General features: G+C 50.9%; 1 protein-coding gene across 29 annotated transcripts in view; it reads right to left on the bottom strand.

Annotated features, from left to right (window-relative positions):
• Positions 1–23,761, bottom strand: part of ZNF438 (zinc finger protein 438) — a 291,111-nt gene that overhangs the window by 105,636 nt on the left and 161,714 nt on the right. For 24 of the 29 annotated variants that reach the window (XM_073801764.1, XM_019933566.3, XM_073801758.1 and 21 more), the window contains 2 exons: positions 17,012–18,830; positions 14,489–15,696 (listed from right to left, as the gene is read on the bottom strand). In XM_073801764.1, the coding sequence (XP_073657865.1) occupies positions 15,078–15,696; positions 17,012–18,830 (2,438 nt within the window). In that variant the 3' untranslated portion in view covers positions 14,489–15,077. Of the gene's footprint in view, positions 1–644; positions 762–9,140; positions 9,257–9,952; positions 10,169–14,488; positions 15,697–17,011; positions 18,831–23,761 lie in introns of those variants that run through there. The other 5 variants (XR_012330457.1, XR_012330456.1, XR_012330458.1 and 2 more) reach the window with 1 other exon arrangement.

Raw genomic sequence — 23,761 nt, 5'->3', positions numbered from 1 at the left:
GCTGCCAGGTGGGGGGATGGGATGGGTGTCCTGAGCTGCAACGCACCTCTGCGCCCCGGCACAGGTGCGTCCAGGTGATCCCTAAAACGATGCAGGAGTGGAGCGAGGGGAGAGGGCTTGTTGGCAGCGTTGACAAATGGCTCTCGAGGGATACGGATTTTCCCACAATAAATTACACACACACACACACTCCGACGGCCATTGTCCTGGCCGATGGCAGCTCCAGTCCGGGCGCTCCCATCTGCCGGGTGCCTTTAACGGGCTCTCAGCCATGTTTTGCAGGCACAGGCCATGGAGCAGGGACACTCAGCTGATTGGCTGCCTGCCCCCATCCCCCCATCCCCCCGCCCCCCAGCCCCCCGGTTAGAAATGGCATTTTCCACTGAGGAGCCACGAGCACCAGAGAGAAACTGGAACCCCAGGTAGAGCACAGGGATGCCAGCAGCATCTCCCAGCAGAGACAATGTGGGCTGCTCCCTTAGCAGACAGGTGCCACCCAGGGTGGGGAGCTGCAGCCCCAGGAAGGTGGCACGGGGCTTCACTGCCCGATTTTTGGTCAGTCTCTCCTGAATGCCAACCAAAAATAAAAAATAAACAAAGAAGCAAAAATCCACCAGCACCTATAGCCACTAAACATCGCTCACCTTTAGAATGCAATTCAGAAAATTCTGGAGCTTTTCTCTTGGGGTCCATTTAAATACTGCAGTGATAGTTATCTGTGACGTCAGTAAAACATCTGGCCTGATGTTCCATATGGGGGCCTGAAAGAAGAGAAGAAGTCCACGTGCTGGAAACGATCTTCAATCTGTGCTCATCGTTTTCTAAGGGATACCCTCCCCTCGAAGGTCCTTCTTTGGTGATATATCTGAAACGACCCGGTGGGGTATTTCTACCAGCTCTCACCTTTGGTATTAATACCAGTACCAGCCCTTCCTATCTGAAATGTCTTTTATAATTACGTAATTACATACCTCATTGACCCAATTGTTAAGCCCACAGACTGATTAAATATTAACAACCGCTTGGTTCTCGTGGTGTCATTAGTTGGAACACAACCTTGTAATCTCAGGTAACATGCGATGGTAATTACCCTTCACATCCACACACAGCTGAAAACGCAGAGCAGTTAAGCCAGATAAGGTTGCCCGGTAAAATGCACCGCTTTAAATCCTGTTTTACCTCCGCCGCCGTCTCCAGCAAGGCGCGTTTCAGCCCAGCTCAGGGCTTTTCAGCAGGGGCTGGCTGGCGGCTGGCTGGGGAGGGGGGAGGTGCAGGTGCACCAAACAGATCAACCCCCATGGACCCAGCCCTCTCCAGCCACAAATCCCACTGCGCTTCAGAAGTTCTTTTTTTTTTTTTTTTTCGCTTCAGAAGTTCTAATGGGATTTTCCCCGAAGCACTAAGATGGAGACCGGGCTTAGCTCAAGCACCCCTCATTCCAGAAAACAGCGTTGAGTCCGGCAGAGCTCGCCTTGGCTATCCCTGCAGGCCGAGGAGCTGCAGGAGACTGGGTCCTGCGACCTGGCCTGGACCAGCCCCTCGGGCTTTGAAGGGTCCTTCTGTGCTGGCCTCCTTCCAAACCAGCCTTTTCCTTCAGGCCTTCCTAACCCTTTCCGCTGGAGACCCTCAGCTTCTCCACCCCCTTTCTTCCTCTTCCACACCCTCTGACCCCTTCCATCTAACTCTCCCCCGCCCATGGCGCCCGAAGAGCCTCTGCCCCATGGCACCCGTGGCTGGCAGGTCAGGAGCTGACTGGGGCGGGCTTAACGAGAGCCTCAGGTGTTGGGTCCACCTAGCTCTCCAGGCTGTGGGGTGGCCTGAGCCGCTTCCCGTTTGGAGGTGCTGCAAACATCCAGTCTGGGAACAAAATCTGCAGAAGCGAAGCTTCCGCACATGCCTCGGGCAGCCCGGCTGGCCCTCGGGGCCTCTCCCGACTCCCTTTCCCGCATGCCCCAGCCGTGCCCTCCTGGTGGATGGGTAAGGGTCTGTGTCCTGCCCCGGGCTGTTGGGTGCTACTGCAGTCTCTCTTCAGACCCCAGTGCACGGCTGGTGGACATTCTGGAATGTTCCTACACCATAGCTCAGACATGGGGGAGGACAGCACGGCCTGTCCAGCTCCAGACCCGTCCAGGCTGGCTCTGCTCAGCGCGGAACACCTGCGGCCACCTCCCTTCTGACCCCAGGGTGCTGGTGCTGGAGGCTACCTGGGAGGCGAGCGCCTTGAGAAGGATTGTGACATCAAATGTAACATCGCTCTGAACACGAAGGATGGGCTGCCGTGCTCTGCTTGGCTAATAATGAACCAGCATGAATGAGAAAGCATTAGCTAATTAGTGCTCAGATCACATTTAAAAAACTACCACTCTTTGCTGAACTTCGGGGAAATGCATAGAAGGATTTGGACCCGTCTTAAAGATGTGCTAATGCATGGGCAGCGGGAGAAAAGAGAAGGGGCAGGCTAAGCAGAGCTGATACTGATGAAGCAACTCCACGGGTGCAGGCGCTGGGTGTCAGCACTGGTGAGGGGCTCAGGGTCCCGCAGGCCTCATCACGATGGCCTGGTGCCCTGGTCCTCGCCTCTGACCCCGTGAACCTAATGTCCCATGGCTTTATAAATTAAGAGTGATAAAAGAGGTTGGCATCTATATGACACGCCAGAGACCTCCTGCTTTAGGTCAGAGAGGAAAAATGCAAAAAACATTTTTTTTTTTTTTTTTTTTTTTCCGGCCGCCTGCAGCTGGTGGGATCTTAATTCCCTGACCAGGGATTGAACCCGCACCCTCGGCAGTGAAAGCGCAGAGTCCTAACCACTGGACCGCCAGCGAATTCCCCAACCTCCTTCTTAAAGACAACATTCTTTGCGGCAAATCTGAGGTTTGTATTTAATGCCCAGCAGGGCAGAGCTGTCTAAATCCTCCAAAGCAAAACAGACTGGCAACCATCCTCCCAGGAAGAGAAGGTAGTTTTCTTTTGACAACTCATTTGCTTGATCTTAATTAGCCGGAGGTTTTCGTTGTGGTGGTGTTTGTTTATTTAATACCAAAGCCAGGGGAAAAGTCAGATGGAGCAACGTTACCCAACATTCAACTCTCTGGAGGAGAAACTCAAGTCATGAACGTGATTTCTGTCCATTGTCTGGGGAATCGTTAAAACTAACTTTAAAATTAAGGAGACATGATCGATGGCTCCTGCTTTGCTAATTTCCTATGTGACATCTTATCTAAGGATTTGCCCCTGTAATTAGTCAGCCCCAAGGCAAATTGGGTTGTAAGCCTTTCTCCTCTTCTGACGTTTCAATACAGAAGTTTCATTTTCTGCTCTATGATGTCTCAGCTACCTACCTCTTTATGCCCAGCAAAGCAGCAAACTCTTGTGCCAGCAGCCGGGCTCCTAACCAGGTCCAGCTGCCCCGATGTTTAGTCAGCGCTGTGCCCAGCATCGTGCATTGTGGCTCCTGCCTTTGTGGATTTATCATTTTTCTTCCCTATTATGAGACCGTTCCCAGGGAATGCTTTTTCGAGGCTGGCAGTAGGCATGCGGAGCCTTAGAAACCTGACAAGCCTGTCTGAGCCATGATTGAAAAAGTGGTTCGTCTTACGGCCGCAGTGGGGAAGATGCAAGAGTTTAATTGGGTCCGACTTCAGGATTCAGATCATAGTTTTCCCTGGAGGTGTGCGTGGCAGGAAGCAACATTACCAAATCCAGGACCTTTCTAAACGCTGAAATGAATCAAGTCCCAGGATCATTTGTTAATGGGAAAATGTACGAGAGCATCTGAACGTTTAATTACAATATTCTGTAATTGCTAAATCAGCAGTGACGTTACAGAATGCTCTCGGTGGCCAGATTACATGATGTATTTCTGCGTGAGAAGGCAACGATGCAAAATGATGTCATCGCAGGCACCTTTCCTGCTCCTTCATCTTCCCCCAAAGGGACCAATTCAAATAGATAATTTGACTTGATTGTTTTTAATTACATCGTAAACATTTCAGAAAAAATTCGAGGATGAAGGTGAACACGAATCAGTTGGTAATAAAAATGCAGGCTCCAATTCTTCTTGGATGACAGATGAAATGAGTTTAATACATTCTTGCTCTGTGGAAAATACGGAACATTTAAAACTGCAAACAACTGAATTCAATTAGCAGACCTCGTTCAAAACAGCTTGGAGAACTGGAGGACCGGACCGGGAACTCTTATTATCCACTCACTGCAGACGTAGGAAAGCATCATAGTTCACGGCTGATGGGAATTGGTGGGGAAACAATGTAAAATTGGCCCCTGTGTTTTTCCATCCAGCCTGAACTGGCAAGGAGATCCACTAAGAGCTTCAGCTGCTAATGTTTTCCACCCCTCACCTTTCATAAGCCCTTAATTCATCAGAAGGATAGAAAAGTGGACAAAGTACTTTCAGTGTTGAAAGATGGATCGCTAACTGCATTGCTTTCAAATGCAAGTAAATCCCAACGGTGAAGTTCAATTCCGAATTTCCCTCCACTAATAAATCACAATCGGCCATTGTCGGTGGGCCGTACTCTGCTCCCCACCTCAGAAGAAACCGGTCCTGGGCTTGCTTTTTGAGTTGGTGATGCTCCCTGCTTCGGAGAAGAGAGCACATGTTTTATGGAAGGGTGGGCCTTGGCCGTGGTGTTCAAGGGTTGTGTTCTTTGTTGCTTAGCCAGGCCATCACTTTCACAGCCCCGGAAACACACAAACAGCGTGCTTCACACATTCAATTGCTTCGACCTGTCTGCAGCGGGAACCCTGTTGGTCACCTGTGCTGTGGACAGTCCTTCCTCCGTTTAATTAGTTGCTAATCAAGTTTCATGAAAGAAACAGCACCTTGAACTTGAGAAGCACAGCTTACTTAGGAAACCAGAACCTTCCGCGGGTTTCCTCGACCTCCACAGCAGTACGATTCCAATGAAGACATTCATCAGAGTCTCCACATGCCTGCTTTTCATTTACCAGAAGTGGCCCTCCAATGCCCCTAGGACCAGAGCAGGTGATCCAGTGAGAGGACACCACTCAAATGCCCATCTGGGCATGTATTCTGGAAACCACCCGTCCCCACTTCACTCTGGGAAGGTGCGGGTTGAATGCTTCCTTTGAAGTCTCATTCTTCAGCCCCCTCTCTCTTCATTCAACGTCCTGAAAACCTGCGTTGTGCATATGTTCTGTGCCTGTGGTACCTTGTCGCTTGCACTTTGTGTATATCACTTGATAGCATTCGTTCACAAAACCCAGCGAACTGTGCTTCTTGGGCTAGAAAGGTAGGTTTGACAGTTGAGGATTTTAGCCTTCCTTGGGGAGGTAAGAACTTCCGGACAAAGAATGTTGTCTGCCTTTCCGGTAAACAGTGAATGCTGCCCACCCCCAAGCTATCAGCTACTGCAGCTGCTCCCTGGTGGGGGCACTCAGGAGGGTGAAGGTCAGATGCTGGCCCTAGGAAGATGCTACGAAAGGAATCATTTCAATGAGCCCAGACTCTTGCCTCTTCCCATACACAGAAAAGCACTCAAATCACTAACCTCAGATGTCTGTCCTTGTGATTAACAGTCATCTTTTGATGTTGGACTACATTTTTTTTTTTTTTTTCCAGCAAAACCTCCTATATATCCTCCCTTATCCTCTTTGGAACAGTCCCTCAGAGCGATCTCAGAGGCTGATCCCCAGGCTAGAGTCCTCAGTAAGACTCCTGAACTGGCAACTTTCAGGCTGTGCTTTTTTTTTTTCAGTCAACAAACTCACCCAGGAAGACGGGACTCCACTCCACGCCCATCTGCGTGAATCCCAAGCCAAGGCGGTAGAAGCGGGCTTTGGAACGGGACGGGAGCAGCTGCTGCCAGGCCCTCGGGGTGTCCGGTTCCTCCCCACCCCCCCCCCCACCCCCCCGCCCCGCACTGGGGGTGGGCTTGGGAGGCGGGGTGAGGGCGAGCCTGCCAGGGGGCGGACTCCGCTGTTGGCGACCCCCCAGGCCGCAGCTGCGGGTGCAGAGGGCCCACCCAGAAGTCATGAAGGCGGGAGCAGAGCCCGCTGGGGGGCTTCTGGGTTGGCTCCCAGCGCCTTCCCCCAGGCTTGACTCAAGGGTGGGCAGAAAGGGAGACTAAACAAAGAATAAGTGCTCACTGGGAGAAATGGAGGGCTGCCTCCCAGTTCGGGGCCCCGTAAAAAAGCGTGTCCCCGTCTGAGGAGGAAGCAGAGGAAGCCTCCCGCGACCTCCGCGGGAACGGGCCCACCGCGAGTGACCACGTGAGTGGCCACATGGACCACGGGCGCACGGATGGAGAGGCGGGGCCAGCAGAGCAGAGCCTGGGGGCGGGGCGGGGGAGGCAGCCCCGCCCTGCAGGGGAGAGAGCCGGGCTGGGGGCGGGAGGGGCTCAGCTCCAAGGCCCGGGTCTCAGAGCGGGGCGGGGGGGGGGGGGGGGGGGGTCATTTCTACCCGTGTTCCCTGGACGGGACATGTTCAGGATGGCTTGGCTGTAAAACCGCGGTTATATGATAAATATTGGTTTAAAAGGGGGAAATAATACAGCCCATGGGGTCCGGGGGGCGATTTGCTACATGCTTCAGATTCCACGGACTTTTCAGTGGTTGTTGATCTTATTTTTCTGGTCTTCTAGAAGAATGTCCATTTAGGCCATTTTCTCGAGGATGTTGTTGAATGTGACAAAATATTGGGATAAGCTTGCTGCCGGCTGTACGGGCACCCGTGCCAGGCTGCACTTAGGAAACGGGCCGCTCTCAGCTAGACTGGCGGCAATTTGGACCGTAGGGCTGCCCGCTGTGAAAAGTTTAGTTTTTATTTTTTTGGCCGTGCCATACTGCAGGCGGGATCCAAGCCCCCCGACCGGGGATTGAACCCGCGACCCCTGCACTGGAAGCGCGGCGTCTTAACCACTGGACCGCTGGGGAAGGCCCAGGTGTGAAAGGTTTAATGCCAACCTCACAGCGCTGCGAGCCGATTCACTCTACCTGAGACTGATGTGGTCCACGCAAATCACACCTTCAGCCACAAGGCGTAGAAAGAGAGCCATTAGGCTGTTTTCCTGAAATTTGGTCAAACACGCCCACTTCAGGAGAAGTAGCTCTTTCATCTTCCCCCTCCATCAGCTTCACCACCAACTAAGTCGCAGTGGTTTTTTCCCACTAAGTTAAAAGACTATTAATGCCCAAGTATGCTTAAGTCCGGCTGAAACTGTTTTAACTTCCTTGTTAATAGTAGAAGGCCTTTCGCTATTTCTGAATGGATTACTTGTGACACTGATGGCCCTGCAGCCCCAAACTCTCCGTTATCCTCAGCAGAGAGCAAACCTTGGGTCAAGACAGCATGATTTCCTGCTACTGTCTCAACTCTTGAGCAAATCGCTTCATTTTGGAGCCCAGAACTTTCCCTTCTGGGATTGTCAACCAGGAGGCCAATTGGGGTCCATTTTGGCAATGAATTTTATGATGGGGAAATTTTCCCAGTTGTGAGTGGACTGAAATCCCCAGTGAATCCCACTGGCCCCAGAAAAGCACGAGTCCTTTGTGAAACTGGCATAAGATTGCCCTCTTCAATAATAAGGGCCCTCAGAGTTAACAAATACCACTGAGGTTATTATTTTCCGTATGAGATGATGAAGATGTTTGAAATAGTGTTTTCAGGGCACTGATGAAAATCAAAGCAAAATGAAAACATCCGATCACAGCCAATTTCCTTCTCTCCTACTGCCTCTTACTGTCAATGAAAGAGTCCTATGCTCCCGTCTATGTGCAAACGGAAAAGTACAGCTGGGCAACAGCATCTCCTGGGTAACCCCATGTGACCGGAAGTGCGGAGGATCTTCTCAGACCAGTGGTGCTCTGTGCTGGGCTGGCTTTCCAGCCGGGGGGCCCCAAGTGGGCTAGGGTGTGGGTCTCCACATGAGCTGGGCACTCACGCCTGTGTGTTGATTGGGAAATCTCCCTGGAGGACCCGTGAGTAGTTCCATAAACACTTTTTTGGGCAACTTGGGACAGATTTAAGCTGCTATGAAAAGGGGAACCAGACAGATTTTATTTAAGCCAACACATGAAAATTGCGAGAGAGGGCCCTCCGAGGAATACACACAGGAGAATGTGATTAACTAGGTGTTAACTTTGAGTGCTCTGGGCCAAGCGACAGCTGCGTGACAGACAGACTTTGTGTTCACGGCAGCACCGGGTATTGGACATGGGAGGGGTGGGAGTTTGTTCGCATCCGTGAGAGACTTGGTCTAGTTTCAGCCTCCCTCCCTGGAGATGGGGGAAGGATACAGATCGTTCTGGAGTCTAAGTGGCCCTTTCTTCGGCCACGTTCTACCCTAGTGACCCAGTTATACCGCAGGCCTGGCAAAACGGCAGAACATTTGACAGGACAGTGAGGCCAGGAGGACGAGGAGGAGGGGGTCACACCCACATCCTCAGAAAACCTGGCCCGATGTGGGCTTCTTAGCACAGGCGAGGAGAGGAGGAGAGGGCAGAGGGGAGAGGAAGGCTGTTGGTTCCAGTAGGTTCCAATGCCGTCAGAATCTGCATCTTCTTCAGAGGACCAGATTTCTGCTGCACCATTTTATTTGAATTAGGATGAGAAATGAGAGACGCTTTCAAACCCAGCCCAAACCCAGAGTCAGTAACTCTGGTCAACTGAAACTTCGGAAGAGCTTTTCAGGGTGAGCCTGGGCCAGGTGGCGATGCCTCTGGGTTCCTAAGGGACCTTCACTCTTTTCCAAAGGGCACTCAGGAGCCCCCCAGGGCATCACTGAGGCACCAAAAGGCCTTCTTAGGGCCACAGGGCTTCAGAACTTGCCAGCATTAGTCATCCCTTTGGCTTGAGGCCACCCTTCAGAAGGCCTATAAAATGAAAATCTGGGGAGAGAGGCGGTGCTCCTTCAGGCCCTGACGGCAGGGACTGGAGGGCCTGGGTTGACAGACAGCCCAGGGAGGCCACAGAGGGACAGGGAGGGTGACAAGTCTGACGGCTGTAGCAGTCTAGTTCAGATTGGGGCCTCATTGGTGGGTCATGAGATGAATTTAGTGCGAGGGAGCCAGAATTAAAAGGAGAAATTAGAACATTCAAGATGCAAAGTGCATGATTATGTAGACTGTATTATTTTTACGAAATGAAACTTTTGTACCTGTGGGCTGTGGTGCGGAACTGTCAGGCAGCAGGGGCTCAAGCTCAAGGGGTCAGACGACTTCTCCTTCCTTCACAGCGTTGCCGAGGCCTTCCCGAACGACGGCAGCCCAGCTACTGCTTAATCCGGTGAAGACATTTTGCAACCCAAAAACAATAAATAAAATGCAGCCAAACATTCCAATAACGCAAAAGTAAGTGTCCCGCTTTGCCATCTCCTGGTACCCCTTTCCTGAAGCCCCCTTCCGGGAAAACTCCTATGCATATTACAAGCACACATCGACCCCTTCTCGCCCACCCTTCCTTCCTCCTTTTTCACATGACAGCACACCGTACGTGCTCTGCATCTTGCTTCCTGCACACAGTACAGATTTCAGCACATGAGGTGCAACTCCCATCTCTTCTCCTGCAGCACGGTATTCCGTCCCCTGGAGCACTGAAGCTTCTTTAAACCGGCTCTGACGGATACTTGAATTTGTGTTCAGTCTTATAAACAATGCTGTATTGAACATCCTCACATATGTGTCGACTGAAAAAAACCCACAACCCTGAAGTTGAGAATTACGTTTTAGTTGGTGGACATACTAAGCACTTAGGCCCGGGAGAGAGGCTCTCAGATCGCTTGGAGGGACCGGAAGGGAGAAGCCAGGATATATAGGAGTTTTTGCAAAAAAAACTCAGGTCATCAGAACATCGAATGATGACTGTTAATTAAAGAAAACCAGACATCTCAAATTAATGAATTTAGCAATTTTCTGTGTATGGGAAGACGCAAGGGTCTGGGCTCACTGAAATGATGCCTTTGATATGCACCTTAGCTATCTGGGGCCGGCATCCTGGGTGTCTCCATCCCGAATCCGCTCTGGGTGCACAGTCTGGGGCGGCTGCAGTGGCTGACAGCTTGACGGCTGCAACATCCTTTGTTTCCTGATATGGCAGGCGCCCTTCTTTGTCCACATCTGTCTGTGAACTCGTGCAGTAATATCTACAGGCCAGATTCCTGGAAGTGGAGTTCCTGGGTCAAAACGTCTGTGCATTTTAAAAAGATTTTGATAGAAATTGTCACATTTGGCTTGTTCCATGGAGGTGGTACCAAACTATTAATCCCATTCTGCTGCCTGGACCCTAGACCCAGGCTCGCCACTACCCTACGGCACCCCACTGGGCCTTTCCTTTCATCATCGGAAAGTTCCTCATGCCGTGTCTTGACGTGGCACTGCTGCCCTCGTGCTGGCCCTACCCACCCTTCACTTCAAGAAAGAATAAACACCATTCAAAGGACTTAAGTCTTCCTGGATATTTCAACTTTCCTCAGTTGTGACCATTGTCAAAAAGGCTTGGTTCAATGAATGTCTTAGGAAAAATTTCACTGTGCTTTAATTTGGATGAGACTGGGGAAAGGCAGTGTATTAGTTTCATAAGAGCACACACTTAGCAATGACTTCCGGAAATAGCCAGAGCTTAGGGAGGGTCCTGCAGCTCGTATGTTTGAGCCCCTGGATCTCCTCCGGGGCCAGATTTTTGTGGTAAGGTCTGCATGACAACTCAGGCAATAATCAGATCAAGTTCATGGCTGTTTCTGCAAATGCCCTTAGAACACCTGGTGGGCGGTCTCTTTGCCACACCTGACTGGAGATTAAATTCCTACTTAATGACAGAAGGTAAAATCTTTCATTTTTTTGAGTAGCACTTAGTGGCTGATTTATCAAAACATGATCTATTGTGATGCTAACCACTTGCAGTTTTGTTTGTGGAATGTACTGAAAGAGGCAAGTACTGCCATCCTATTACAGGTGAATTCTTTATGGCTAAGCTGACCGAGGCGTGGTGGGCAATTTTGAACATGTGAGCAAGTTTCACTGAAAAAAAAAAAAAATCCCAAACCTGTTTAGCTTCACATCAAAATCAGAACAAGTGTCACATTTGGTCTCCTTCAGTAGACCCTGGATTTTCTCCTAGGGTTAAGACAACACATTGAAACATTCTCACACTTCTGAGCACGGAAGATGTGATGTACTACTTAGCTAACATCCTAAACACAAGTTTAAAATATGCTTGCAAAACCACGGTTATAGTTTTATTATGGGGATAACCATGACCATGACCAAATATGAGATACAATAAACATTTCACCTCCAAAAGGAGCATCCCTGGAGAGGTGAATATGGTTCAGATATGTATTGGACCCCAAGTCCAGATAAGCTGCTGACTGCCTGACGTTAGGCAAGTCCATATAAAGTTGAAGCTAAATACCTGTTAAATCCCAGTTCATCCTTACCGGGGCCCTTTCCTCCGAGCTCAGCACAAAGGGGAGATTCTACACAATGTGTACCTAACAAAACACGTCAGCAGCTTGAATGGAGCAAACTGGTCCAGATCTGAGAATTCCAGTAAATAAATGGAGCTGAGCATTTATTGCCAACGATCATGTCACTGGGGCCACAGAAAACTGGAGCAGGGCAGCTGGGGGGTGGGAAGGAGCATGGAGCCAGGGAAGACAGTGGAATGCACGCAGGTTGGATTATTTATGGCGTGCTGATGGACAGACAACTTTCCATATGAGAGGAACGGTCAAGCTCCAGCAGGAAGAGGTCCAGAGAAAGAGAGAGAAACGAAAGGGGTCGTGAATAAAAGTGACAGCTAATGAAACAATACAAATCTAAAATGCTGTAACTTTCAGAAATAATTTAGGGCCAAAAGAAAAAGAAAAAAAAACCCAAAAAAACCCCTCATTTTTCTGGCTCTGGGACAACTTGCCAAGAAGCAAAAGACATGCAGTGAAATGGACGTGCTGCATTTAAGACCAAATCTGCCTCCGTGCCTTCCTAGCTCTAAGGTGGGGAGCTCCTGAAGCTGGATTTACTCATAGAAAGGGAAAGGGACAATTTTATGTGTTTTTTGCTCACGTATCTATTTTTTCAACAAATATTGTACACTGTTCCTTGTCAGGGGCTGGATCCTCTGGGGCTATGTGCTGAGCAAAGACACAGTCCCTGCCCTCAAAAGGCTTATGGTCCAGTGTGGGAAACAGACAAGCCCACTGTGAGGTTCAGGACACTGGGGCGGGCGCTGTGACCAGGGCCAGCAGAGGCCGCGGAGGGCAGCCCCGGGGAGGGATTCGTGGCCCACAGTGGAACTGAGAACAGAGATCATCTAGTGAAGTTTACCTCCTGTATTGACTAAGTAGACGCCAAACCTCCATGTGATCCCAACCCCAGTTTATTTAAAAATTAAAATACACTTTTTATGCAAAGATGCAAATGTCTGTGGTTCTCCGCAGAGGTTTTATCCTTGAATTCTGGACGTGAGGCCGACCTGAGCTGTTTTAAGTTACCCTTCTACGGCACCACATACCTCTTCTTGCAAGTCTGCCCAAAGGTATAATAAATAACAGCCCCCAGTTACTCCGTGGCCCAAGTGTGCCCCACGCTCTATTTGTGTGGCATCGACCATTCACGACAGATGCTTTGGTGGGGGGGTGTCACGGCTCCCATCTTACCGGTGGGAGAATGGGGCCTCGAAAGGCAACTCACGGGCAGTAAGCCTCACAGCACCTCCTTGTACACGTCACTGCCTGTGGGTCACCTACGTAGGCTGGGACGTCTGCGCCCACGGAAGGATTGGCAAGCAAGACCCCCCGGGGAATCAACTTGAGCTGTTCCCGAAGTTCTTTAGCTGAACGATTCCCTTTTATCCACCTCCCCAGTCGGAGTCCCTTTTTGCAGCATTCCCACTGAAGAAGCGTCGTCATTAAGGACCAGAAACTCCCTGACCTAGGTGGCACTGGGCTGCTCCTGGAGAAACGCAGGGAGCGTCCTGAGAAGGGGACCCAGGCAGAGCGCTTCGTGAAGAGCCAACTGCATCTCCCCAGCTTTGCTCTTGGCCCATCCTAACCCTCTATTTCTTTCCAGAGGCTACCTGAGCCCTTGCTGTCTTGTTCTCACTGCAAGAATATGGGATTAAACATGGGCCACAGGCGAGAGTCCTCGCAACCTCGGGGACTTCGGACTCTCCTCTACGTGCGGGGTGGATGCACTCTGCCCCCCACACCTTTGTCTCCAACCGGACCCGCTCCTCTGCCCGAGGCCTTCTTGGCCAGTATTTCAGAAACACTGCTTAGCATCTGAAGACAGAGGGGTCTAAGAAGCACTTTAGAGTTTAAGTCAAGTTTCATGGTTTGAACTCAAGTAGCATTCGTGGTAGCTCTCATTTGTTAGTGTCTCCGAGACCACTCTTCCCAAAACAAACTAGATGCTGCGCTGAATGGTAAAGCTGTCCCGTGACTAGACTAAAAATATTCACACAGTGGAGGTCTGATAGTATCTCTCTGAGATTGGGTGCAGTGTGATCGATTGATGAACCACAGCAGAATCTTTCCGAGATTTCTATCCCACCTTCTTATTCTCAAATTTATAAAACTATTTGCAAAAAAGCCAAGGATTGAGTTTTCCTTTTTTTGCGCTATTTGAACCAAATTGTACTTATGAACACTTGGTTTTAAAACGAGACATTCAGAAAGATGATTTAAGACCCGCTAGCTCATCAGTTAGAACTTAGGTCTTCCTCCGTTTAGGTAACTTCCTTTAACACAGAAAAATGTTATGACGATGCCCGGGCCCAGCTTCAGGAACAGGGCTGGCCACGTGCACGGCGCTTTCAACCAAAGCCCGGGATCCCAGTGGCTTGAAGTGTTCAGACTCCCGCATTCCGAGAGAACGATTTTGCAGCCAGGACGGCCAGAAACTTCAAATGGCAACATTTCTGATTCGAGGTAATTTCCCAAGAATTTAACAGGCAATCATTTACCCCTGACTTTCAAAGAGGACCCGGGCTTGAAAGGCACAGTTGCATCTAAAATTGATCAGCCAGTGACAGCCCTCTGAAGTTACTGGGGAAGAGGAAAGGCCGCTGAGACACCTGACATCTGGGCTGAACTACCCAGTTCACTCTCCAGGTTGTAAATTTTCTGCCTCAAAAGACTTTTTGAAAATAACTTTTTAACAAACAAGTGGTTTTTCTATTAGCTGAAGTACTAAGAAATGGCTGATGACTTTGACGGGAACACTACAGGTATCAGACTTATAGCACCTAAGCTTCAACGGATGTGCACTTAAGAAAATGAATTAAAAAAAATCAAAGTCCTGAAAACACGGACTTCCAGTTATGACAGATGAGAACCTTGTTCAAGGTGCTGCTCTACGGCATATTCAAACAAACTAGAGAATCTGATAAAGATCAACAATATGCCAGGGTTGAGACAGAAATGATTTTGTCACCTGGACATTTACCACATTTGTCGACCTACTTAAACAGAAAACATGTGAACAGAAGGACACATACACGCACACAGACAGGAAATAACTCGAACACGTGTTTTTACTAAAAACCGTGCTTGAAGAATAGCCTATAATACTCTACATTTCAATCTGCAAATTTATCTTTTTATTGAATCTGAAATAAAGTCTCAGATACTAACAGGACATAGAATTTTAAAATAAAACTGCATTATGTTAGAAAAATATGCATCAAGGGCATATGTACATATATATGTGTGTGTGTATATATATATATTTGTTTGTTTGTTTGTTTCTTTTGTGGTACGCGGGCCTCTCACTGCCGTGGCCTCTCCTGTTGCGGAGCACAGGCTCTGGACGCGCAGGCTCAGCGGCCATGGCTCACGGGCCCAGCCGCTCCGCGGCATGTGGGATCCTCCCGGACCGGGGCACGAACCCGCGTCCCCTGCATCGACAGGCGGACTCTCAACCACTGCGCCACCAGGGAAGCCCCATACATGTATATTTCATAATAAAATAAAACTGTACAAAACTCCCTGTGCTCATTAAAGCTGATCCTAACCTGCTTGATTTTTGGTATTAAGCACCACCATGGAACAGAGGAAGCGGAGAGAAAACCTCCCCTTACCCCCTGGCTCCCTGTCTCATTTTCCGGTCTCGCTGGAAGGTTCGATGACTCCCTGGCTGGAGAGCGTGCTGAGAACCGTCCAGAGTTTCAGAGGGTCCTCGCACTTGTGGCGCTCTTCCCAATGCAGGAGCAGCTCTTCCTTCCTTCCCAGCATCTGTGCACAAAGGACGCAGCGAAAGCCAGGCCGGGGCGGGGAGAGGGCAGCGTCGGGGCCGGGACCCTCGGGGCCCTGGGGGTGTCCTCCGGGCTCACTGGGTCCTGGCTGGGCTCTTTCACGTTTCGCAAGTATCTCCACCTCATTCTGATGACGGAGGTAGAGTTGCTTTTTCAGTCTGGGGACTGCACAGAGCTCCCCGTCCAAGGGACGGTGCTTAAGCTGCTTTCTTCTCTCAGGATGTTTCCAGAAAGGAGCAGCCTGTTGAACCAGTTCTCCCTGAGCTCCCCTGCTTCCTGGGGAGGGTGAGAGCTCCTCTTGCAACTGGCCCTGGATTTCCTCTCCATGAACGTAAAGCAGGTGGAACTTGATTTCAGCAAAAGACTGGGCAGTGATCTGACAGCGGCCACATCTGATCTGGAATTTGACCTCATCAGCCTGGTTTAGAAGGAGGTCTTCTTCCAGGCTGGACTTGGTCTCCCTGGAAAGGGGAGAAAGAGTCTGTATCAGATCTCATGGAAGAATACAAGCGGAACTTCTCCTTACAGCTCCTGGCCTTCGGGGATCTCAGACACACTCACCGAGGAGGGGCCGAAGGAGGGGCAAGCAGAGAGCGCGTGGGAGGCAGAGGCCACGGTGAAGGCCAAGGTCAGTGCTGCCTGGGGCCTCACGCTTCCCACGCCCGCAGGGTCCACTTCGGAAGGAGGCTCCCCCGGGAGCCACCTGTTCTTTGGTTACCATGGCAACAGACGTGAGCACCAGGAGAGCGGCAGGAACTCGCTGGGTCCAGCTGAGGCGACTGTCCCCCCGCCCCCCGGGCCCTCCTTCTCCCTGAGCACCCAGTGCAGGCTGGACACCTTAGCTAAAACTCAGCATGGACTCCGTTCAACAATTAAGAAGTGAGGTTTCTTTGGGGAGGCCGCTATGTACCTCAGGAAAAGGGGCAGAAATGCCTACAGAGACACAGAGAAACCCCCAGAAAGGCCGGGAGGAAACAAGACAGGCGTAACTTATTTTTAATGAATATGACAGGCCAAGCTGAAATTGAACAGAAAGGATTTAGAACCATTAGGACAACTGGGAACGGTCAGGGGCCGAGGATCTAAAGTGCTGGAAAATGGTGAAGTTTCACGGTGCTGACGAGCATTCCCTTCAGCGCAACCTCCGCCCCATCACCTAGAGCAAGGTGGACAGACCAGGGCGTTTCCCTGGTTTACTCCAACTCTCAGACCCGCCTGGCAGTCTTTCAGATTACTCAGCTGGCTCGTTTACGGTGCTGGGAAGCAGCGCTGAACAGACAAGGACACAGGAGACGGCAAACCCGGCCTGACGGGGAAACAGGGCAAGTGCTGTGCCTCGGGCCCGCACCCGGGGGCTGGCCCGTGCGGCAGAGCCGCGCTGAGTCCCCGCCACCTGCCACGCCGTGTTCTGGGCTAAATGGTGCTCTTTGGGTATACATTCTGTGGCCAAGAGTTTGGAGAACATTACTTCTCGAAAGCACCAGAACTATAGACACTAAGTTACTCTTTCATATTTCAGATGCAAAATTAATCTCTTGCCCAACTGTCCCCAGCGTCCCTCAAAGGGACCTCTGTGTCCTGGCTCGTAGAAGGCGGAGTCATCAAAAATCACTAATGATCAGAGACCAGAGAGGAATGCGGCCACTCTTCACAGAACAGGGGGAAGAGGTGGCAGCTCCCTTATGAAATCTTAACCTGGGGGAGGGTCTTCCAAACCCACCTTGCCGCATGTGGAATCTGGCCCTGACCTCAAATCTGAAGCATCCCCACACTCACCTGTCCACCGGTCCCTCCATCCCTCGGGCAGTCTGCTCCCTGGTCCTCAGCAAGTCCCCCGGCTGCGGCTGCGGCTCGCAGGGGGAGGGCTCGGTGCTGACGGCCACCCCGTGCACCTCTTTCAGGTGGCCGAAGTAGACTCTGACGTGGCCGAACACCTTCGCGCAGAATTCGCAGCACACGAGCCTCCTGGGCCGGGAGTCGCCGTGATGCAGCCGCACGTGTGCGCTCAGGCTGCCCGGCCGCACGTAGGCTTTGCGGCAGAGCCGGCAGCTGTAGGGCCGGCTGTCGCTGTGCGTGTTGGCGCGCTCGCGGAGGTGCTGCTTGGGCTGGAAGGCGTGCTCACACACGTGGCATCCGTGCGAAGGCTTCTTGAGGCCGGGGAACCCATTTCTAAAGGCCGAGCCGGGCTTCGGGGAGGGGCCGTCGTCCTGCCTGCAGCCCAGATGCTTGGGGGCGGCGAGGGAGTGATTGAACGACGCGTGCTCCCGGCTGCCGGGCGCCGGGGGCTGTAGCGTGGCCGCGGGCGAGGCCAGGGCAGCCAGGGCCGGCAGGACCAGGACAGGTTTGGGCATGATGCTGCGGTATTTTTTCACAGCCCCAGGTTTCTGGTCCCTGGATTCCTGGGGCTCGGCTTTGGCTCTTTCTTTGCCATCTTTACACTTATTACTGACACATTTCCTCCTTTTACCCTGAAATGTCAGAAGTTCATCCGGGACCTTCCGTTTTCTTCCTCTTCTCTTGGCTGCCCCGCCGTTCGGTTTTGTTTTGTGGTTGAGGTCGGCTTTGGTGGCCGGACAGTAGGCCCTGTCGCAGGGGCTCTGCCACGACGCCTGTGGGGCAGGTGCCCTGTCGGCCACCTGGGGGGCCGAACAGAAGCCCTCCGGGATGGACGAGGTCTTATCACCGGCTGCCCTGAGCCCAGGGAGAGAAACATGCGTAACGTTCACAGCTGCTCCGCCTTTGTAAACTTGCGACGCCCTCGCTCTTGAGTAGGGCAGGATGGGCAGTTTACCTCTGGGGATGGAAGGGACCACCTGAACCGCGTTTCCAATAAGGCCTGGCGACAAATGGGTCGCGGCCCTGGCAGGGTCGACCTGTTCTCTAAGTTCTCCCCTGGCGACAGCAGGCTTCCTGGAGGGCTTCTTGCCTGCAACGCCTGCTCTCCCTGAACTCTTCGGGAGGCCCCGCTCGGCAGAGGGCTCCTCCAGTGTGGACAGCGCTGGGGCGGCGGGAGGGTCCCGACCTCCGTGGTCGCTGGTCCCTGGGGACCCAGGGTCTCCACGGCCACCCCCACTGGTCAGCGAGGCCGGGGCCTGGCCGGGTGCCAGCGCTGGCTTGGGTGGGCTGGGCTTGTGCGGGGCCTCGGGATGCTCAGGCAGGGGAGGGGCCGCTTGGGTTTGGGCGGGAGCTTGGCTACAGCCCCTGTCGGAGGAGCTGCACTCCGGTTTCTTTCTGGCTCCTTTGCTATGTCCTGGGCGTTGGTACCGGGGGATGGGCAGCTTCAGGTTCTTGGGCAGAGGCAGTCTGGGTTTCTGGAGTGGCTGAGCCGAGGCGACGTGTGGCAGAGCGACGAGAGAGAAGGTCCCTTCCTGGCCGGCCACCTGCATCAGCGCGTAATTCTGGGGGGGCATCCCCAGGGCCTTTGAGCCGAGGGAGGGGCCTGGATGCGCGTGGTCAGAGAGGGAGGGCGCCGGGCCCGGGACCACTCTGGGCGCCAGGACTCGGGGTGCAAGTTTTGGAGCGATGGTTCTAAACTGACTCTTACCCTGCAGACCCTTCCCACCCTGAATCGTTCCAGGAGGGCTGTTTGATTCACCTGCAAGGACAATGCAGCATAAAAAGTCACGCTGGTGTCACATAAGCATCTTACCATTCCCTCTGCCTGGAAGCATCCCTAGACCCAGCCCTGCCCTTGGGGGCAAACCCCGTGTTCCTCAAGACCCAGCCTGAAGGTCAGCTCCTGCCCACCCTCCCAGGACTGATGATTCACCACTCTCCACGGTAATTTATCTGTTTATGCATCTCTACGACTAAACACAGAGCTTCCTGAGAGCTGGGGCTTCCCCCTCCTTGTATTCCACAAGTCCGTCCTCTCCACTGGCCTAATTCTGCCAGGGCGACCCCACCCCTCCCCCAAGCTCCCGGGCTGCCCACCCTCTGGCATGTTCTGCCTTGTACTCTATTTCTTTCATATAAATGTCTTGCTTTCCCTATTAAGCTCTGTGAGCGTGAAGCCCATATTGGATCTGCCTTGCTATTTCCCACTGTATCTTTGGTACGAAACAAATGTTTCTTGTATCAAACGTCTTTTTCACTCAATTTCAGGATACACAGTTTGACCCACTGGCAGCCAATTCGTTCTGCACAGCGGATGAATTCCAGCCTGAATGCTGGCTTGGTGGCTGTTTTCCCGTGTGACTTGTGGATTTCTTCTCATACCTCCCAAACTGTTTATGTGTGCTTTTGCAATTAAATCACCGGTATTAAAAAAGCTGACGTGACACCTTACAAGCATGTTGGAAGAAAAACAAAAAGATACACAGTGATAAGATACAGAGACAACATAAAAAATACATGAATCACACAAAAAGCCCCTTCCAGGACACCAAGAGGAACAACTTTAACTGACAGACTAACACTTCACATTCCCCAGATGGAAGAGCAGTGATTACTGCTCTGAGGGACAATTAAGGAAACAGTTCTTGCTTCTCAGGGCTGATTCACTGACTTGATCCCCTGAGGCCTCAAGCTCCTAAGGCCTGGCTTCAGAGGAGCTTCCCATTTCTAAGTACCTCGTGTTAGTCAAGCTTCACTTCAACGCGTGTTTACCAGGTACCTACACTATTCTAGACAGTGGATGTGGCAGGCCCGTGAGTCCTCTTCTGAAACCACTGCGGCCAGATGTATTTTGGAATTTACACTTTCAAATTTTAGGAAAGTAGTAAGATGTTCATGCCAGATGTTACATAACACCCAGCAGAGTCTGCCGAGTACCCCTAGTTAAACCTAGTACCACCTCTGGAGTAACACATGAGTATTCACAAGGGGGAACCTAGTACCTAGTACCTAGTACCTAGTACCACCTCTGGAGTAACACATGAGTCTTCATAAGGGGGAAAAACACGAAGGTTTTTAAAGGGTCTTATTTCAGTTCAGGCTTTGCCTCTGAATGAGTTTTGGTACCCAACGTTTGATAACATTTTCTGTTTTCAGAGCCTGTTAGGTTTTGGAGTCATAGGAAGAGGACTGAAGAACTATTTCTTTAGGGGCCACCAAGGATCTAAAGATGAATGGATACAATTTCTGCCTTAGGTAGCTGGCAATCTGGTAAAGCAGACAAATGAACATTAAAAAAAATCAACCTTGATTTTCATGTCTACAGTTAGTGAAGTGGCAATTTTAGCAGAAAATTGATGTTTTCAGCAAAAATGACACTCTGCGAGTAAACAAATAGTAGCACAGTAGGAATAAGGTTGAAATATATCCTGACTGACCAATTTACTTTGGTAGCTTACATTAGAGGAAGAGGGAAAAAGAGTCGTGTTACGGTCTGGGGGCATCAGACAAGGATAATTATGTCATCTGTTGTTTTTCCCTTTTGGCTTTGCTACCATGAAGTTCACGGGTAAACTGACGGGTCGATCACCTCACAACAGTCACCCAAATTGATATGCTACATTTGCCTCATCTCCCTGCATAATTTAATTCATTTTTTACTTCTACGTTCACAGCCTTTAAATTTAAACGTCTTTCATGTTAAACTTCATCTCATCTTTCTGCAAGAAGTACTGACGTAAGTTGTACGTATTGATAAATATACTAAATCAGAACTGGTGAAAGTTTGCAGAGAGCTTAAAAGTATTGAAAGCTTTTGGTTGCCTAGGGACAAGGCTTATTAAATAATTCCACTAACAATCACAATGGTCTTTGCATCTACACAACCTATCGGGGGTGAGGGAGGGAAAAAAGAAGAAACATTGGGTGATTTCTGTCTAGGCCATACTCCTAAGTGATAGAGCACACAATATTTATAGCGAGAAGAGCTGGAAGAAAGGCTATGCTGGCCTTAATTAGCCGCAAGTCCTCTTGAAATAGTACGTGACAGTAACGCATCGCAGCACAAGACACGTCACTTGTCTTGCTCAAGTCTGTGCAGTCGGCTCTTCGTCCCCGAGCCAGAGCCCAAGTCCTCGCAGGGGCCTCCAGGGCCTGGCGCCCTCGGCTCCTGGGAGCCCTCTGACCTGCACGGCCTCCAGGCACACCAACCGCCCCCCCGGGGCTGGTCCTCGCCTGCGCTCTCACCACCCTGACTGCTTCCCTAGGTGACCGCCGGTACCTGCTGCAGCATTCCCTTCAAGTTTTGTTCAAATGGCCTCTTCGTGATGAACTCTTCCCTGAGCGCCTCAGTAACCTCTACCCCATTCTGAGCTCCCTGCCCCGCCTTCCTGTTTTAATTTTCTCCCGTACACGTGCTCACGGACTTCATTATGGTCCGCAGCCCCCCCCACCCCTGGAGTGAATTTCTCGAGGGAGGGGAGTTTATCTGCCTCTTCAGGGCCTGGAACAGGGTTAGGCATGGGCTCAGAAATCTGATAATTATTTGTTTAATTTGTAAGTGGTATTTGTGATAAAGTGACCAGTGGCTGAAAGAAAAAAAAAAAAAACATAACTTAAAAGCAAGCTTGAACAATGCCAAATTACTTTGAAAATTTGCCCACTGCCAGCATAAGGAAATGGGTTTGCACCATGATTTAAAAACAAACAAACAAACGAAAAACCAAACCAAACAACAACAAAACCTTTTGAGATAAAGGGGAGAGGTGAGACCAACTGACGAACCACCTGAGGAACTAACAAGAGAGACAGTAAGTGATGCTGTTGGGACGTGAACCCCACAAATAGTGGCAGAAACAAGCAAGCTCTGGAGTAGACGTCGCTTTAAAGAAAACAGACATGCGAGGAGGGAAAAAGACGGGGATTAGAGTGAAGAGAGGAGGAACAGCTAGAAACAGAAAACTGACCCTCAGAGGCAGAGAACGGCGACGCCAGCACAATGAGGAGCAGAAATAACAAGAGAAGATGCAGCTGAAGCAACAAGCGGTGGTCAAGGTCACGTCAAGGTCCCCAAAACTTCCACTGGGAAGGGGCTTCCTAGGTTTTATGACCAAGTGTAAGGAAGCAACCTTCTGACAGTTAAGGTTTCCAGCAATGAAACCAACTATCTTTATTGAGCCATTCCAAAGGCGAGGGAGGGAGCTAATTACGATACATGTAAAGTGGATGTGCTTCGGCCTTCCTTGGTGGCCGATGCAGGGGACACGGGTTCGTGCCCCGGTCCGGGAGGATCCTACATGCCGCGGAGCGGCGGGGCCCGTGAGCCATGGCCGCTGAGCCTGCGCGTCCAGAGCCTGTGCTCCGCAACGGGAGAGGCCACAACAGTGAGAGGCCCGCGTACCGCAAAAAAAAAAAAAAGTGGATGTGCTTCAACTGATCTTCAAGAGTTCGTCCATTACAGTGGAAATAAAATCACACACAAAGAGCAATGGCAGTCAAAAGAAAAGGAGGCCGACCGTGGTCCAGGAGCACAGGAAACTCTTTAGGGTAACCAGCTGTCCCGGCAACAGAGAACACTGATCGGTGAGCAGCCTGGTGGCCTGAGACCACAGGGCCCTGGGTGAGAAGTACGGGGCCCGCCGCACAGAGTCATCCTTCAGTTCCCTGCAATTCAAAGAAGTGGGTGCTGGCGTAGAAGAGCGTATCAACTGGCTTCATGATCACTAACCACAAGCTAGTCACGAGAAGTCTGTGGGGTGAAAAGACAAGGCCTTGCACAGTAAGCTAACTTGCTCATGCCTGCCCGGATCTGTTGGGGATTACATACAAGGGTGGGGTCTTCACGAAGGTGGTGCTGAGTCCCACCTCCCAGAATCATTAATGATGCAGTGATAGGGAATGAAACGATGCATCAGAAGAAAAGCAAGGCAGGAGAAAGACGGCGAGGCCACAAAAATAGAAGGAAAGAAGAACCCCTAGGAATTACTAAAACGTCCAGCAACAGGGTACTAATACAATACTCATCCAACCATACAACGGAATACTATGCCACAGTGGAAAAGAAGAATGAGTTAGACTGACATGGAATACTCTCCAAGATGTGAGGTTTACCGTATGCTATCACTTGGATTTAAAAAAAAAAGCAGTGAGAAACACACACAGATCTACTCCTGTATACACACAGAATCTCTCTCAAAGGAAACTAAAGAAACTGGCCTTAGTGTGGCCTTCGGGGTGGAGCCACCGGGGGAAGTACAGGTCGGGGTGGGCTGAATGTGTGTCTCCCACTGAATGCTCTCGGGGCCTGGCACACAGGAGGTACTTACAAATATTTTTTGAATGAATAAAAGGAAAACGAAAGTTTCCCTTTTGGATCCGTTTTGCAAAAGGTTATCCGTGGGGATATCTGTGATGGGTAAGTGTGCGTCCGTACGTAAATGACTGTGTCCAGATGACACCTTGAGAGCATCTCGGGTTTTTACTTTCCTTGCCTACTTAATGATGAGAATTGCTAATGATAAGGGAAGTAATCGAATCGTCTGACAGGCAGTTCATCACTACCCCCCAAGGTTCAGCCCTGGGAAGCATCAGAGCTCATCCCCGAAGGACAACCGCAGTCCTGAGAACTGTTCCTCCCAACACGGGCTCTTTAAAATAAAACAGGGCCGTCTGCAATAAAGGTCAGTTATGCTA

The sequence above is a fragment of the Tursiops truncatus genome, chromosome 2 (assembly GCF_011762595.2).
Source record: "Tursiops truncatus isolate mTurTru1 chromosome 2, mTurTru1.mat.Y, whole genome shotgun sequence".
Lineage (NCBI taxonomy): Eukaryota > Metazoa > Chordata > Mammalia > Artiodactyla > Delphinidae > Tursiops > Tursiops truncatus.
This window is presented reverse-complemented; position numbering and strand designations above follow the sequence as displayed.